This window comes from Heterocephalus glaber, unplaced genomic scaffold (genome assembly GCF_053883595.1).
Source record: "Heterocephalus glaber isolate CG9 unplaced genomic scaffold, H.glaber_assembly_v1.0 deba00000470, whole genome shotgun sequence".
NCBI classification, from domain to species: domain Eukaryota; kingdom Metazoa; phylum Chordata; class Mammalia; order Rodentia; family Bathyergidae; genus Heterocephalus; species Heterocephalus glaber.
In genome coordinates, this window is record NW_028258145.1 from 22668656 (window position 1) to 22686464 (window position 17809).

At 37.0% G+C, this 17809-nt stretch overlaps 1 protein-coding gene across 10 annotated transcripts in view; it reads right to left on the reverse strand.

Annotated features, from left to right (window-relative positions):
* Ctnna2 (catenin alpha 2) overlaps nucleotides 1–17809 on the reverse strand; it is a 1179603-nt gene that overhangs the window by 776373 nt on the left and 385421 nt on the right. For all 10 annotated transcript variants that reach the window (XM_004844636.4, XM_004844634.4, XM_087201964.1 and 7 more), the window contains one exon: nucleotides 15063–15329. In XM_004844636.4, coding sequence (XP_004844693.1) covers nucleotides 15063–15329 — 267 coding nt within the window. The remainder of the gene's footprint in view (nucleotides 1–15062; nucleotides 15330–17809) is intronic.

Below are 17809 nucleotides of genomic sequence, written 5' to 3' on the forward strand. Positions count from 1 at the left end.
TGAAGGATCATAGAAAGGTGGAAAACAGTCCCCCTTCCAGGGCTACTGTGATGATAAGACATAAAAACCTGGCAGAATCAACTTTCTGAAATATTTATTAATTACTCATCATATCAGAACATTGACTAGTGGAGAAGACTACAATGGAATCTTCTCAATAAGAATTTAGCAGCCCATATATAGGAAATAAGATGTCTATCTGTGAACAGAATGAAATGTGGTAAAGGTGAACGGTAAAGTGCTTTGATAATTTATTTTTGAAATTTCAGTGTAGGAAAAAACTTTTTGTTTTTAAAAATTAGAATTTTTAATAATTTACAATTAGAAAAAAATTTTCTTAGTGATTTCTGCTTGATATCCTGCAAAGGCAGGAGGAGGTCCACCTGCGAGAAGGGTGGAGAGGGGATTTCTGATCTTACGGGTGTGATAGTGCATCGCCTCAACTACTTTGAAGTTTTCCAAGTCTATAAGAAAAAATTTTAAACACAGCATTTCAGTAGTAAAGAAGTTTTAGAAACGTGTGGATTATGCAGATCTCTGCCTTTTCTGCTCTCTCTCTTTCTGTCTTTCTGTTCCCTGGGTAAAAATAAGAGGCTCTATCTATAAAATGTCATGAATTTTCTCCATTTATGTTGATCTAAGTGGAGTCACAATCCTCTCTATTTTAAATAATGTTTCTTAAATACAGGCTTACAAAATACTTTTTAAAAATTCTCCAGTATTATATTACAGTTCACTAAGAACAAACCTAACTACTTTTTGTGTATGGAGTTTTAATGCTCAAATTGAGCCTACTGGGGCATAGATTAATACAACTTAGGTTAATGGTTATTATACTAAATTCTCTATTTGCAAAGATAATTTTTCATGGTCATTACTGTCTAAAGTAACTATTTAAAGAGATTTTGTTTTGTATAGCACTTTCCATTAAGTTAATAATTCTCTGAACGAGGCAAAACTAGCAAATTTACAGGCGCTCTAGTGTCAACCATTTGATAAATCTAGGAAGCATCAAGGAAAAATTCCCTGCTGTTTGTATACATATTCATGTGTATATGTAACATAAAACTGATTTTCCCCGTTTAAAAATGAATCCTGTATTTGAATATGTTGGTTGAAAAAAATACATATATGATATAGGAACTGGGATAAAATATTAACAACATGTGAATTTACCTAAAGGACATATGGATCTTCTTCATAGTAATTTTACATTTGTAATATGTCTGTAAAGTTTTAATTTTTCAAATAATATATTTTTAAAATTAAGAAATACTAGTTTGGAAAATAATAAAAATAAGAGAAAAACACTCATAGTCATGTCGACCCAAAGAAAAATCATGAACATTATGAGATTCTCTCTGTCTCTCTCTCTCTCTCTCTCTCTCTGATTGGTTGACATTTTCATTTCAGATGTGTTTCTTTTTCCTGCAAGACATATACATGTTTCAGTGGTAGAATATTTATTAAGTCAGCCTTTGCTAGGTGTCACTTTAGAATTATCCTCCTGTTCCATATTTCAAGTGATTCCCATTTACAGACTTGAGAAAAATCTGGAAGTAAAAGCAGCATGATCCCCAGCCACAAGCCTGCCACACTGGGGGTTGGTGGCAGGTCAAGTACATCAGCTTTTCCTCCCTAAGAGATCTTCCTCTCCTTCAAATCTCTATCCATGTCATATTTCTTCAAATTTGTGACAAGCCATTGTTAAAAAAGCGTTCTAGAAAACACATACTGGGCCAGTGATGTTTTTCAGCCTAAGTACACTGCCAAATGGAAGACTGTTTTGTGAAAATGTAGAATTTGAAAATCTTTGGATCATTCATTCCAATTTTAGTATATGTGCTGTCGAAATGAACACAGGATCATTCATTCCAACTAATGGGTGAAAACATTCTCCATGTTCTCAAGTACATCACTTGAGAAAACTGAACGTGTACTTGTTTTCAGATAAAGAAGGTTCTAAACTTCATACAAATCTGGCCAGCTTTTCTAGGCCTGCAAAACTTCTTAGAAATCTCTGTAGGTCAAGCCTCAGAACTGTGAATTTATTTGTACACTCAATTACAGTGGATCCTCAGGTTACAACCGGCCTGACATATGAATAACTTGGGTTAATTAGGTTAATGGAAGATTCCTCTGCCTCATGTTATCTATAGCATGTATCCAGATAAACATCCAGATCTCAGCTCTATTGACTTATAACCAACTTGAGTTACAACCAGCCCTCAGGAACCAATCAAGTTCTTAAGTAAAGGGTCCACTGTGATATGCATGAGGATCTCTTGGAAGAAAGATATAAAATGTAAAATTTACCCTTTTTATTTTGATAAAGAAAAATGCCATGCATACTATGAATACCAGTGTCCCTCCCAAACACTCAGGTAGGAATCTAATAATCACTATAAGTGTTACTACTGTTTGGCTGTAGTCTAATTGTCTAACTAGTAGGAGGTCCTTAGATCATCAGAGTCATGAGGTAGTTCACATGTGATCCCTTGGTAATTCTCATACAACCCCTCTGAGTTCTCACAGAGGATTTTTATAGATTATACCTACCCCCGCCTGTCCTCTTCCTCTCTACTCCTGGTTTGGGACTTAATCACCACGTTGCTCTCACAATTGCTTCTTCCATTGTTGTCTTTGTCATCAGGTGATGTAGTCTATGGGCAGTCTTCACCATTTTGGGATTTGAAACCCTCAAGTTGTGAGCTAATTAAGCCTTATCTCTTTGTAATGTTTGGTACTTCAAATATTTCATCATATTGTCAAAAAAACTGAAAACTGATACAATTAAATTAACATGCATAGCCTTTGGAAAGTAACTAAGTAATGATAGCTCCAACTTCATGTAAATAAGGATTAAATGTATAATAGGTAATGTGAAATAGGAAGAAAAGGGGCAAAGGGGAAGGAAGTGGGAGGGCTAGGGGAAAGGATAGAAGGGAATGGGATTAATATGAGAAAATGGAAAAATAGGAGCAAAATCTTTGTAAATAGGAAGGACTGGAGGGGTTGAAGGGGGCAAGGGTGAAAAATAAGAACCAAGAGAGACCATGGAAAGGTGCAAATTTCCAATGATGAATGTCATTATATTGTATACCTAAAATGTACCAATGATTAGAATGAAGAATCGATAATGTAAAATAGGAAGAAAAGGTCCAAAGGGGTAGGGGTAGTGGGAGGGGCAGGGGAAAGGAAAGAAGGGAAAGGAAAAATGATGAGAAATGGAAAAAATGGAAATAAAGTCTTTGTAAATAGGGAAGGGTGGAGGGCGTGAAGGGAGGGCTAGGAATGGGGAAAAGATGCATTATATAAAGGTACAATTCCCAATGAGAAATGTAATTGTGTTGTATACCTACAATGTGCCAATAAAAGAATTTAATACAAAAAAAATAAAAAATAAAAAATAAATTAACATGCATAGCCTTTGGAAAGTAACTAAGTAATGATAGCTCCAATTTCATGATTGAAATCAGTGTTTTTACAAAAGAATGTTAAGGGATGCTCCTTTGCCCCTTTTATCTCATTATGTTACTTCCAAAAGGTACCATCTGTGAAGCATGGAGCAAGCCCTCAAGACATAACTGAATCTGCAAGCAGATGGAACATGGACTGCACAGCCTTCACAACCATGAGTGATAAATTTCTGTTATTTATAAATTACACACACAGCCTAAATAGACTCAGATACTATATTGTGTATAATATAGAATTGTGATTATTTATTTTAAAACTTTTTAGACATATGCCAAAACTGGAAGAAGACAGGAAAAGCAAATAATGTAAAGACGAACACCAATTCAGCCTCCACTGTCCAGAATAAGTTTCAGAAACATGATCAAGTCCATGGGTGATAAAAGTATGATATTTGAGAACAGAGGATCCCCCAGTAATATTTTTCTGGATTTACTAAAGTAGGAAAACTACCCAGACTAGGAAACAAACATGTCAGGCCTGAACTCTCTCATAGGATGGCTTTGGAAGAGACAATTTTGGGAGTAAAAGAGGATCCACCTTGAAGCTACACTTGCAAAGCAAGCAGATTCTTCCACTTCAATGGCATGAGTGTCTGAGGGAAACTTTGGAGAGTCAACAGAGATTGTGAGGTGATATAACCTCTTATATCATTCTTAGCAGTGTTACTGAAATTGTGAGGCTGGTACTCTACCCGGGCATGGCAAATAATTATTTGTGTGATCCCGCACAAAGAATCACTCTAAAAGTCACTTTCTGCATTTAAAAATCAGGTAATGTAGGGCCGGGGATTTAGCTCAGTGGTTTCACAGCCTGCTGCAAAAGTGCAAGGACCCGAGTTTGATCCCCGGTACCAAAAAAAAAAATCGGGCAATGTGGACTAGGTTGTAACAGAGGGGAATTTTAGTGTGAGTAACCTGATTCTCTGGATCAAGCAGATCTTAGAAATTTCATTTGACTTGTATGTTTATGTTGTAGCCTTGAGAACATAGGTCCATATTCAATGTAGAAAACTGAAAAATTTTGTACACATTACAACTGAGCACCTTATTCCTGGAAATTTTCCAGAGAACATTAGTGTTAGAAAAGCTGAGCATCAATCAAATGTAGGCTTTAACACTGTCTTTTCACACTGTTGTCTTTCCCTTGTCTTTTGTGTCAAGCTCTTTAAAACAAGTGTCATATCCTGCTAATTAACTGTTTCTAAAAATGATAAAATTTCTTACATCAGCTTTCATCAGTAACACCAACTTGCACTGTTATTTCATACATTGTCCCTGCCCCTTTCTGTCAATCACTTCTCTTTCTGTTAGGTGTATACCAAGCAATCTTAAGAAACACCAACCGGAAAAAATCTCATATTCAGTGTGAAACTAAATGTTACTTTCACCACATCAGCAGCCAGGGAAGCAATGAGGATTCCCAAACAGACAAAGGGGAAAATCTTATATTCTTGGTGTTCACACTGGACTTGTGAGTCCTCACTTTAAAAGGGGCAAAGGGGAAGGAAGTGGGAGGGCTAGGGGAAAGGATAGAAGGGAATGGAATTAATTTGAGAAAATGGAAAAATAGGAACAAAATCTTTGTAAATAGGGAGGACTGGAGGGGTTGAAGGGAGGGCTGGGCAAGGGTGAAAAATAAGAAGCAAGAGCGACTATGTAAAGGTGCAAATTTCCAATGATGAATGTCATTATATTGTATACCTAAAATGTATCAATGATTAGAATGAATAATTGACAACGAAAAATAGGAAGAATAGGTCCAAAGGGGTAGGGGTAGTGGGAGGGGCAGGGGAAAGGAAAGAAGGGAAAGGAAAAATGATGAGAAATGGAAAAAATGGAAATAAAGTCTTTTAAATAGGGAAGGGTGGAGTGGGTGAAGGGAGGGCTAGGAATGGGGAAAAAATAAGAACCAAGATGCATTATGCAAAGGTACAATTCCCAGTGAGAAATGTAATTGTGTTGTATACCTACAGTGTACCAATAAAAGAATTTAATACAAAAAGAAAAGAATCATTCTTGCACCAAGTGATAATTTAATCTTTGGTTGGGATTTTCTCTTGTGTCGTGGAGTTGCCCACTTTTCAAGAATGCTTTACGGTTTGTACAGTCTGCTTTGGAGGGTGTTGTGCATTAGGGTGAGAATATGGCCACAGAAAGTGAAGGACATTATTATGTCTCTAGCAACTGTCAAGTGATAGTAACAACCTTTCAATCAGGAATTGCTCCCTAAGGTGTTTTTAGGGAACAGCTTCAACACTCAATTTGGATGAAAAATGTCAGGCTGACACCTAAATAGAGGGGTAGGAGAGAAAACTAGCATTTGTGAGTACCAACAATAGATTAGGCACATATGAATGTTCATCCCATAAACTTGTGCCAATTTTGAGGAATCAACATTATTACCCTATTTCATGGACAAAGAAAGAAAATAGAAGAGTTTTATGGTAAGGCTCAAAAAACAAGCTTGCTCTATGTGTCCTACACTCTGCTGTCCCATTGCCCATTAGTATGGCCAGTGTCACTAGGATGGTCTGCTTGATATGGTTGTGTTCTCAGTTATACTGGAGGTCGCCAACCATACATGGCCTATGGGCAACTGTCTCTCTACAGCTTTAGCGCAATAAATTTATGCAATCGGAAAAACAAACAGGATATCAACAATTACTTGGAGAAATGAAGAGTGAGATTTAGTAGGCTACATTGAAGTTTCCACAATTTGTTGCTGAGAAATTAGTTTGGAAATTAAGGAATTTGGAAACCAAGGAAGAAAAATCTGAGTATTTTTAGAGGGGGAGTCAAGAAGAGTGTGGGAGTGTGCATGCATGCATGTGTGTGTTTGTGTGTGTGAGAGTTTATTCCACCATTGCACCAATCTAAATCCCAGATCAGTTAGGAAACTACCTAGGGCATCCTCAGTCATGTGACATAGGAAACACATAAGGAGAAAGGGTAGCCCTGGAGGACTAAGCAAAGATCAGCACCACTAACATAAGACACCAAAGAAGAAAGTATGTCTGAGGAATGATACAGTTTAAATAAAACATGTTTCTCCAGTATGTAGTTCATTAGACAAAAGGATTCTTTTGGTTTTTAAAGTTTAGTGTATAATTAAGAAATAAGTGATAATTAAATGATAGTTGCATCATATGTTGAATAATTTTGAATATGATCATCAACTACATCGGTATTCATGATTATATTTGCCATTATTTTAAATAAAGGTGAATTCAGACCTTAAAAAGTATGTAAACATCCTCAAAAAAGAAAATTAGTCATACTGAGAAAAATAAAGATTTTTATATTATTTTATGTTAATAGAAATAACACAAGATTGGAAATAAAATAATTTTGATTAAGCCTCAAGAAGGTGGCTAAATAAAAGTCTAAATTGCAACTATTAAAAATAATATTTCAAGCTTCATTCTGTTATTTGATGCACATTTCTGTACCTCCTTTTATCAACTGAAAGATATAATTAGATCATGGGATAGCTTCTTGGAGCAAGTATTTAAAAACTTGATAGAAAGGGGTCCAAGGATTTAGCTCAGTGGTTTCACTACCCTCTGCACAAGCCCAAGGACCCGAGTTCGATCCCTGGCACCAAAAAAAACCTTGGTAGAAAGGTAAACCTGTTCAGAAGCAAAATGAGAGCTGCCAGTAACAGTAAGATTTCTGGGGAGTAAGGGATGACGCTGCATGAGCAGATCCCGCACAGGGAAGTGAGATGCCTCAGAAGCAGGGCAGATTATCTTCCCAGATATGGGCTCACCTGGCCCACAGCCAGCCAGCAGGAACACTCTCAGCTCACCACACTACTTTCTGCTTCTCTTCCTACAAACTCACTGGTATCCACATCCATTTTTGCCACTACCCCAGGGCTACATCCATTTTCCGAAAAGGATTAGTGAGACATACATTTCCGAACACTAGTGTACAAAAGGTTGTTACAGCAGACTGAACATTTTCTGAAGGCTGACTACATGATGTCCATGTTCATCTCCCTGGTGCTCAGGTGCCATAGCACACACATAGACTGTGCTGTGTTTTCACAGGAATCCAGTGTTTCTTAGTTTTCTGTTTGGCCACCAGATGTCAGTGTACTATAAGGAATGTTATGATGCCACTACTTTCCAGCTACAAAGGACTAAAAGATAGTTTTAGAGAGTTTAATTTGCCAGAATGAAAAAGAACAGACAGATTCAGAAGGCGCTCACCTCACTGGGAGAAGATATGGAGCACAGCTGAGAACTGCAGGCCACACTATGTTACTATGCCCTACCAGATAGAAAATTGGGTTTCCACTTTTTAAAAATAAAGTTTATCTTTTTTAAATAAGTTAAATAAAATGAGCACATTCTGCACATAGTAGGAGTTTAGTGAAGCAAATAGTTTAACCTAATTAAGAAAATATATAGAGTGATTGGTTTAAGAATTTGCAAAATATATGATAGCTGCATAAATTTCCAGCCATTTAGTAATCATATTGATGGGTTTGTAAGTAAATTAGGAGCCAGAAAAACAATGCAAGAAAATTTTATTATGCAAAAATATATTTTCCACTAAGGACTGAAGGTTTTTAAGATTTCATAATTGGAATTACAAAAATATTTGGCCTTAGTAAATAACTAAAGCTTACATTACAAAACACTATTTCAAAATAGGAAAATAAAAAGTGCAATCCCTCAGGGCCTATTGATTTTACCCCTTCAATATGTTTTGGATCCATTTACTTCTTTCTATCCCAACTCCAATCATGTACTTCAAACATTTGGAATTTTTCACCCTATTCTGTAGCTTTGCCTCTTTCAAATTCTCTTCATTTTCCAGCCACAGGAATCTTTAATATAGAAATCTGACCATGCCATTCCTCTGTTGAGATCATCAGCAACCTCCTGATGGATGCCTTCAGGACGAAGTCTTCCCCTTTGCAAGATCCACAAAGCTTTTCAGGATCTGCCTCCTGGTCACTTGATTAGCCTGATTTCTCCTCATCCTCTGTGCCCCAGAAATGAATAGCTTATGCACTCCATGTGGTGATGTTTTTCCTTGAGAAACATCCTCACTGCTAGTTCATCATATTAACACTTATCCATTAGATGCGGTTCAGACACCATCCATCTCCTCCAGGAATTCTACCTTGACTTCACCCTTCCCCACTCTTCCCAATCTTCTTCTACACACACACACACACACACACACACACACACACACACACACACTAGGTTAAAAGCAAACTATATTCACAAGTACACACAACAGCATTTATGTATTGCAGTAACTACAGCTGTTTACTGACAGCTTTCGAGGATAGCTGAATGTTCTCATCTTAGCTATCCTGTTGCTAAATCTTATACTGAAATCCAAAATCCAGAGATCTGATCTCAGTAACTTATGATAACACAGAGATATTTGCAGAGGTTGGAGTAATAATCTGACACCTGAATCCAAGTCCTGGGCTCCTCCAGGGTTCTGAAGCACTTCTAGTGGCCAATCAATGGCAACCTCTTCATGGATATGCCACGAGATAATTTTTAAGAAGTACTAACAAAAGTGTTTAAGAAAAATATGCACAGTAAAAACTGTACTTATGTGAAACATGGGTATGAACTCTGGCAGAGTTCCTAAATTTGCTCTTTGGAACTTTTTTATGCCTGAACAAGCAATCTGAGGTTGCCTGAAGAAATAATTCAAGACTTCCCTATTGGCTTTCATTTTTGTGTATTTGTCCTCCATTTTGCTAATTGCTTTAGAACACTTTAGCTAGATCTTGTATTTTCCTCATCAAAATGATTACTGTACTGTGAGAGGACTCTCTCCTCTCTTTCTGCACCTCCATTATAATGTAATGTAACTTAATTAGAATGAAACTAGTGAAGCTTATACTCTCCATAACCTAATGTGTGACCTCCCAGCTGTCTATCCTGAGGTCTTTACAGACTGACAAAGGAGGTAAGGCAAGCGGGGAGTAAGCCTCCTGATAAATAACTAGCTTGGTCCACACAAAAAGGAAGGTTGCAGTTGAGAAGGGAGTGAGTAAAATGCTTAGTGAAAATTTCCTTTTCCAAAGAACATTCATTTCTTTCTGTCATTGCAGAAACCATGAGTCAAAAGAGCTTCTTAAAAATCTCCGAGCCAACCAGAACTCTGGTTCAAGGCTCCCTGAGAAAGCTGAGCCTCCACCAAAGCATCCCAGACTCTAACAACAAAAGAGATGTTATTTTCCTGTTCAAAATAGTCTAACTTCTTCAAAATTTTTTTCAGGAAAGATTTCTCAGATAATGTATTTGAGTTTCTGATCTAAATTACCTACACAGCATTTCCAGTTCTGCACTGAAATTGGCTTCCAACATCGGCGTTCCAAACTCTAGTCTGGAGTTGTGAATACTCTCAGAGATCCAGCAATCCATTTTATGTGCCCCTTAAGGGGCACATATTCTAAATGGGATGCAGCCAGAGGAGTGCCACCACCTGAAATCCTGCCACTGAACCTCATACTTTTTATTGGGCCCCTTTGAATACCTCTGTTCACTGCAAGCAGCTCACATTTGACATGGCCTTTCTGCATGAGTACTGTAGCCTGGTGCCACTTCCTACGGGACAATTTTTCCATTACAGCAGTTAACTTAGGCTCATGAGTCTTTCCAGTGAGTGTTCTTTTTGTTCCCACTGCTCTGTGATGTAAATATTTATTCTCACATCTCAGAAACTCCATCTACTGAACACCAGATCTGTAAAATTCAACCAAGTAGTAAAAAAAAAAAAAAAGTAAGGACAAGAAGTAAAAAGGAAGAAATATCTAAGAAGGTGGAGGTGTGTATAAAAAATTAGAAGCAGGAAAGACAACTTATGTGGATGTCAAGGTGACATTTCAGTTCTATGGTGACTGATAACAGACTGTCTTACTTCTCCACTAAAGATATTTAAGGCTTAAGTGACATGAGTAGTAAATCAAAGTAAGAAGAATCATGGAAACCATCATATCCCCTTTCCTAAAGTCAAAGCATTTAAATCTAGAAAATAAAAACCTAAAGATTTTGTGAGTGTAAGGGGTTCCTAGATACCACTAGGCAGAGTCATGTGCAGTGGGGATCAAGAGCAGAGGTCAGAGGCTGAGGCTGTGTGCTTCCAAGAAATGGATGCCAAGTCTAGAATCTGCAGCTTAAAGAACTCTGTCAGAGGAAGAAAACATGAAAATATGGAAAAGAAAATAACTTACACTTGCCTTTATTTTAGGTTCTATGACAGAACCTACATTTTTCTGTAGGTACAGAACAAATCTGATGGAACAAGAAAAGAAGAAGACAGTTTCCAAAAAACAAATTCTCAAGGCAAGTGGAAGAATTAGAAAGCAAAGCCACAGGTGTAAAGTTCAGTGTTAGATGTATCAGAGACACTGCTTATTGTAAGATTTGAAAAAAACAATATTTTTAAAAGGAAAATAGTTTACAATCACAAAGATAGCTTCATGAATAATGTCAACTTCTGTTTTTATTGTTACAGTTTATAAAGATAGGGTCATGACTGGTGTGAACTTTAATTTTTCTGAAGCATCATCATCTAGCTATGAAAGATACAAGACATTCTCTTTTCTTGAATAAAAGAAAATTCTGTAGGAATAGCTTTAATATCCTTCTCTCCTACTCTTGGGTTTTCTGGCAGTCAAAATTGACACTATAATAGGATTTATTTCTGAGAAGTCATTACTTTTCTTTTTTAATAATCTCTGCAGCATTCCTTAGTACATAGCTTCACTAGGTAAAACTTAACCACCTTGAGTTGCCACATTTTGAACAGAGGATTACTTTTCCATTGATTTGCAGTCATTTTACTTTTTGCTATAATATTATTAGAGACTCTCTTGACAGTTTCAAATGGTTAAAATACTGGGTCTACCCCTCATTCTTTTGATTCATTAATCACTACATCGATTATTCATGTAGGTAGGATAATAGTGCCAGAAAGTAGGTCACCAAGCATTGAGCACAATTATAACTACACCGTTAGAACTCCATCTTATAGTTTAGACAAATGACTATAACAAAACACTACTTTTATCTTACTCTCATCAACTAAAATTTTATCCATACCCAACCTCCAATAAAACTAAGTCTGACACAGTCATAGCTCTTTTTTTTTTTTTTTTTTTTTGGTACCAGGGATCGAACTTGGGTCCTTAGCTTGAGAGGCAGGCAGTGGAACCACTGAGCTAAATCCTCCAGCCCACAGTCATAGTTCTTAATATAAAGTGTATTTCAAATTCAATTTTAGAGCATCCTAGCTCTACTGAGTTTGAAAATACATTTCGTGTTTCTATTGTTCCTTTTACTTCAGCATTTCAAAGACATTTTACCTTTTTGTCACTACATTCAGAAGCCACTAAGTCAAGTATCAGTGAGAATATCATCCAGCAAAGTTAGTCACAGGAAGTATGAATCTGTTTTAGTATCTGCACTATGTTTTGATTAAGTATTCCCCAAGACCCATGTGTTAAAGGCTTGATTTTCAGTCTGTGACATGACTGGGAAGTAGTGGATCTGCAAATGTGGGGCCCAGCTGCAGGTCTTCTGTTCATATAGAACCGCTGGCCTCTCCTCTCTCTCCCTTTTTCACTTCCTGATCACCATGCAGTGATGAGCCGTGCTACCACGTGCTCCTATAGTGATGTACTTTCTTGACACAGGTGCAAAAGCAACAGGACCAACTGGACATAGACTGAAACTTCCAAATTGTCAGCCAAAATAAACCTTTCCACTTTCTATGTTGATTATATCAGGAATTTTGTTACTGTAGCTAAGGGCTGATGAATGGTTTGAAAACAGAATTGAAAATGTAAGATAGATGCCTATGAATTCTGAAGTAATTTCCAGTTAGTATTTCTGAGAGACAAAAATGCTCAAATATTCATCATTCAACTAAAGGAAATAAACTTATAATTCTGCCACAAAGTAAGAAGAACTATATTATTTTTAACAAGAAATTTTCAAATATTATGGAATCTAGGTTTTATTGATGTAAAACATGTTAGAATATGTACAACTTGCTAAATATCTTGTATTTTAAAAATTCAATAATATTTAATTTTGGAGAAGTACTGAACCTAAATTGTATTTACTAGTGAAATTATTAGGAAGCCACAAATGGAATTTTTGTCTTTAACTGCAATTGAGACTATTGGTTAACCTTTGAATTTAAATAAGAATTTAAACAGTAGAAAATGCTTTATGTAATTTACATAGCTTGAGGACAAAACTATATTTAATAATGATGTATTACTTAGTAAACATAGTTAGCTAATATAAAATAATTGTTTCATTACTCTATTATATGCTTAGTACAATAAATAATAAAATTAATGTATAAACTATAAATTAATAAAATGTAACTAGTGAATTAGTTAATATGCCTTTGGTAGTTATATAGTATTCATATGTTAACTTCTAAAGTCTTATTTGTCCACCATGAGGCAATATTGCAATAGAAAAAAGTAGATGTTGACATACTTGGTTAGCAGATTTTCCTCAGATAACTGCGAGTTTGATTTTATGAGTCTAAGCCTTTGGGAATACTACAGCGATGTTTTAATTGTTAACTTCACTGCGGGTGATCACTGTGTTAATGAAAAAGGTCTGGAAACAAAGAAAATGGAAAGCTGGAGTTGTCATACTTTTGGGCAGTAGATGGCAGCAGCTGAAGGGTATGGATCCTCATTTAGAAAGTAGGTAGGCTGTTCTTGCACTGTTTGGGTTTTACTGTTTGTCATTTGATGACAAAAATAAATCACTATTAAAATAATGCAATTATGTCAAATTTTGACCAAATAATCCATACAGTCTTAATTTTAAACACATCATTTTGTAAATAATTTTGCATTTAAGATGATTTGTAATTTAATATTGTTTGATGCAGGAGTCATTTTTTGTTCTAATGCATAGTTTTTAAATTAATGTATCAGTATTTTAGTATCCAAGTGCAGGACCTGCTCATTTTTTTTTTACCTTAAACTATGGGGTTATTCATTTTTCACTTGATTTAGTTTCCAAAGGGGAAAAAATTATCATCATTTTACTTAGTTCTAAAAGAACTCTATTAGAATTTTTTTCTTGGTTTGCCTGAATGCTATAAAAAATTGATGAGGCCAATAGTTTTCCTATCTTAAATTACAATGTTATTTACTAGTGAATAAAACTTGTCCTTCAGTAAAGGAATATACTTTTCTTTTAGGTCTTTCACATCTATACCAAACTTGTTTCTAGCATACATAAGCAATTTAAAATAAAAGTAAAGATAATAAATAATTTTTATTATCTATTTTTCAATAATATATCTTTTCTCAATATTCTATTTTTTGCATTATGGTTATATAGTGGCTTTTTATGTTTATTCTATGAAAAGTAAACATTATTTTTCATGGATTGGCAGTTGTCTACTGAAATGTGAATGCAATTATATAACACTAAATACTAATATTTTTGATGAATGCTTTCAATTTATTATTACATTGAATCTTTCCAAAAAGCCTTAGAAAAAATAGTATATAGTCTGAGTACACATACATATTAACTATAAGAGAAAACAGATATCTCACACAAACTACAAAGGACTCTCTCTGTAAAGTGTTGCAATTATTTCTCAATTATATTATCCATCTCCATGCCTTGAACAATAATTGCTTTGCTTCAGATCCTTTTTTCAATGGCCAGCTAGTCATTTCCTGCCAAAAATTCATGTCAACACACCCAAAAGCAAGCACATAATCTCTCTCTACAGCCATTTTTTACAACCTATTTTTTCTCCCCTACATTCTGTTTTATCACTTCAATTATGTTCAGTACATCCAGCTACCCTCATAGAAAACAGTACCTTTGAGAGTAGATTCTGATTATCTATACATCTCTGTGGCTCTTTTAACACAGGTGAGCTGCCGTTGATTAGATGACAATGAATCCACAGAGGGGGTCATATCTAGCCCGGGAGATGAAAGTGTCATCCTAGGCTGCTGGTGGCACATGACTTCTTGCTCACAGGGATGCTTCTGTGATGGCCCAGGCACAGGGAGTTGCCCTCATACTGCATCCCTTGCTGGGACACGCAACGGGAGCAGCAGGTGCAACCAAGTGGGCTTTCACAGGACTGCCACAGGGTTTCCTGAGGGTATGTGTTCTGAGGAAGACCAGAACCTTGCGTGGGCTCACAGGGTAACTTGTGAGTCTGTCAGTAGTTTAAAATGATGAAATTGAAGGCAGTTTTTCCACCCAGCCACAATATAAAAGCAATCAACAGCTAGGTTGTCCATGACCTTTGTTCCTTGAATAATAAGGATGATCACCTAAATGACTGCAAAAGTGTTCCTCCTACCTGAAAGGGATCAGGCCCTCTAAAACATAACTGTTCATTTCTTTAAAGCCCAGTAGCCTCTGCTGATATTTTAGATTCCTAAAGACAGGAAAACATTTTGTAGTCTATCTTACTATCAAAAGCCTCCAAGAGAGGGAAATCAGTGTATATTTTGGGGGGGGTCCCTTTACCCCCAATATATTTTTCAGTGTAAGCACACATCCTCTGTGGGCATCACCCAACACTTACATCAAACTCATTCAGGGCCGCAGCCAGCTCGCCGATGCCCGTGTGTCCTTTAGCTTCATCGGTGGGCGAGGTAGCTTGGGCAGCATTGGAGATTCCAGCAATAGCCTCCTGGACTTGTTTGAACACATAATCACGATTGGCTCTTGTAGCAGCAACATCTGGGTGGCGGAGAAAGGCTTGGGAGGCTGTGTACAGCATTGTGGCATTTTTCTTCAGAGCCCCTCGGGCAGCTGCCATTTCATCCCTACAGTGAGGATCCTTCAGCTCCTGTGTGTGCAAAACAAGAATCATGCATGAAGTTTGCATGGTAGCAACCACAAGAGAACTTTGAGTCATGGACTCTTAGAGACACACTGAATTTTAGAAATTTAGAATTTTAATCTTCCTTATGCTGGCTCTAGCTGCCAGGACTTTGCATTTGTTGTTCTATCTACATACTATGTCTGAGCTTTCCTTGTGCATCTTACACTGTCACCTGACAGGACTCTATTCACATGGTACACTCTCCTAGCACTGACTCTCCATCCAAATCAGTAAAGCTAACCCCTCTCCTATCAGCTCCCATAAATCTTTTTTTCATTAACACTCATCATACTTTCCTATACTGTATTGACCTATTAAAGCATATTTTCCTCCTATACCAGATCTCTAGTGACAGTGGGGAGACTTGACAATCTTGTTCACGGGCTCTGTAATCATTAGCACTGTGTCTGGCTTGTAAAAGGCATTCAGTGGGACTGGGGATTTTGCTCAGCGGTTTCGCCGCCTGGTGCGCAAGCGCAAGGACCTGAGTTCAATCCCCGACACCAAAAAAAAAAAAAAAAAAAAAAAAAAAAGTATTCAATATATATTGCTGAAAGAATGTAAAATATACTAACAAGGTGAATGGATTACATGGGTCACAAGATCAGTTATCAGTAAAGGGAAAACTTAAACTTCAGTCTCCTGAGACCTTGCTTGCTTTTGTATTTAATTACACGTGAAAACATGGAAACATCTTTCTGATTTTTATTTTTGCTTAGTGACTCAGTGTCACTTTATTATCATTTTTAGAACAGGGTTCTGTTTTTTTTTAAACTGTCTTCCAAGATGCATTACATAAAGGTACAATTCCCAATGAGAAATGTAATTGTGTTGTATACCTACAATGTACCAATAAAAGAATTTAATACAAAAAAACCACAAAACTGTCTCTACCGGCAGCTCAATCATTCAGTTAAAGAATAGAAAATAGCAGGTGAAAGCTGATTTGTTTTCCTGGTTTGGGGTATCAAAACAATACCATCAGGGAGTTTCTTTACTGTAATCCTTATGGAGCGGTGTCATTAAGAAAATGTTTGCACCATTTTTGGAAATGTAAAGGGGAGTGCTGCCCTCTTTGAGGCATGGAGGCTAGCTAGATGAGTATCTTCAGGAGGACATTCTTTCTACTTGAAAACATCAATAAAGGGGTTTGAAACACTGGGGTTCTCTTCCTATTACTTATTTGGTGCATGATAGATAGATGAACTTGCAAAAATGAATTACATAGTCTCTTTTGTGGGTCAAAGTAATTCTGAGACAACCATATTTGGTATCTCAAGTTGTCTGGACCAATTGACAAGAAATAATTGGGCCATCTATCTTCCGGTCTTTAACACTAACAGACATAGGTCACCTAACACAACCTCTAAACTGTGATTATTATTTGAGCCCTAGAGATAAAAAACAGATAAATAGATAATAAATATCTGAATGAATTTTCTATGCTCAGCAATGATATGGAGCCTATAAGTAGATAAGTTCCCCAGGAGTCATGGAGGGTCTTAATGACCATTTGAACACCTGGTCCAGAAATCCTACTCCTATGTATACTTTAAAAATATTTGAATATAGCAGTATGAAAACCCGAGTTCAATCCCCAGTACCAAAAAAAAAAAAAAAAGTAAAAAAAGAAAAAACATTCTTCATTCATAAGAAAAAACTGGAAAATAGCCTGTTGTACACAGGAAGGTCTGTGCACACCCTACAGAGGTCCTGAGGCACGCAGAAGATACTGAATCACCCCGCTGCAGACAGGCAGCCACCTGGTTCCACACTACAAAGACGCAGAGGACACCAGACCACCAGACCAAGGTACTGAGTCCCACTGTTCCCGGCCCAGAGGTAGGGGCTTCTGAGCCATCGTCCCACTGCTCATGGTCCAGAGGAAGGGGCTTCCCGGTCACCATCCCTCCTGCTGCTCCCAGCCCAGAGGAAAGGGCTTTTGGGTCACCATCCCTACCGCTGCTCCCAGCCCCTGTCCCACCTCACCCAGCTCAGAGAAGGTAATCCATGCAGGTGCTAACAGCCCCCACCCCCACCCCACCCCCACCCCAGTAGAAATGAGAAAACACGTAAATAAGTCTCAAAACCAGACTTCTAGATCACCTACAGAAACCGCAAAGGGAAATGAGACGGACCATTCTGATACTCAACCACCTGGACCCACTGAACTGGCAACAAAAGGGGATGTGGAAAAAATGAAATCAGAAATAATTTCTCAGATAACAGGAGAAATTGTGCCCTTAGGGCAAGACATGATTAATAAATCTAGAGAAGAGCTGAGGAACATGATGGAATCCCAACATAAGAAACAAATGGAATCCATAAAACAGATGCAAATAGATTTCCAGGACGTGAAAAACTCCATTGAAAGTCTACACAGCAGAATGAGCCAATGTGAGGACAGAATTTCAGATATAGAAGATAAGATTGCAATTAGTGAC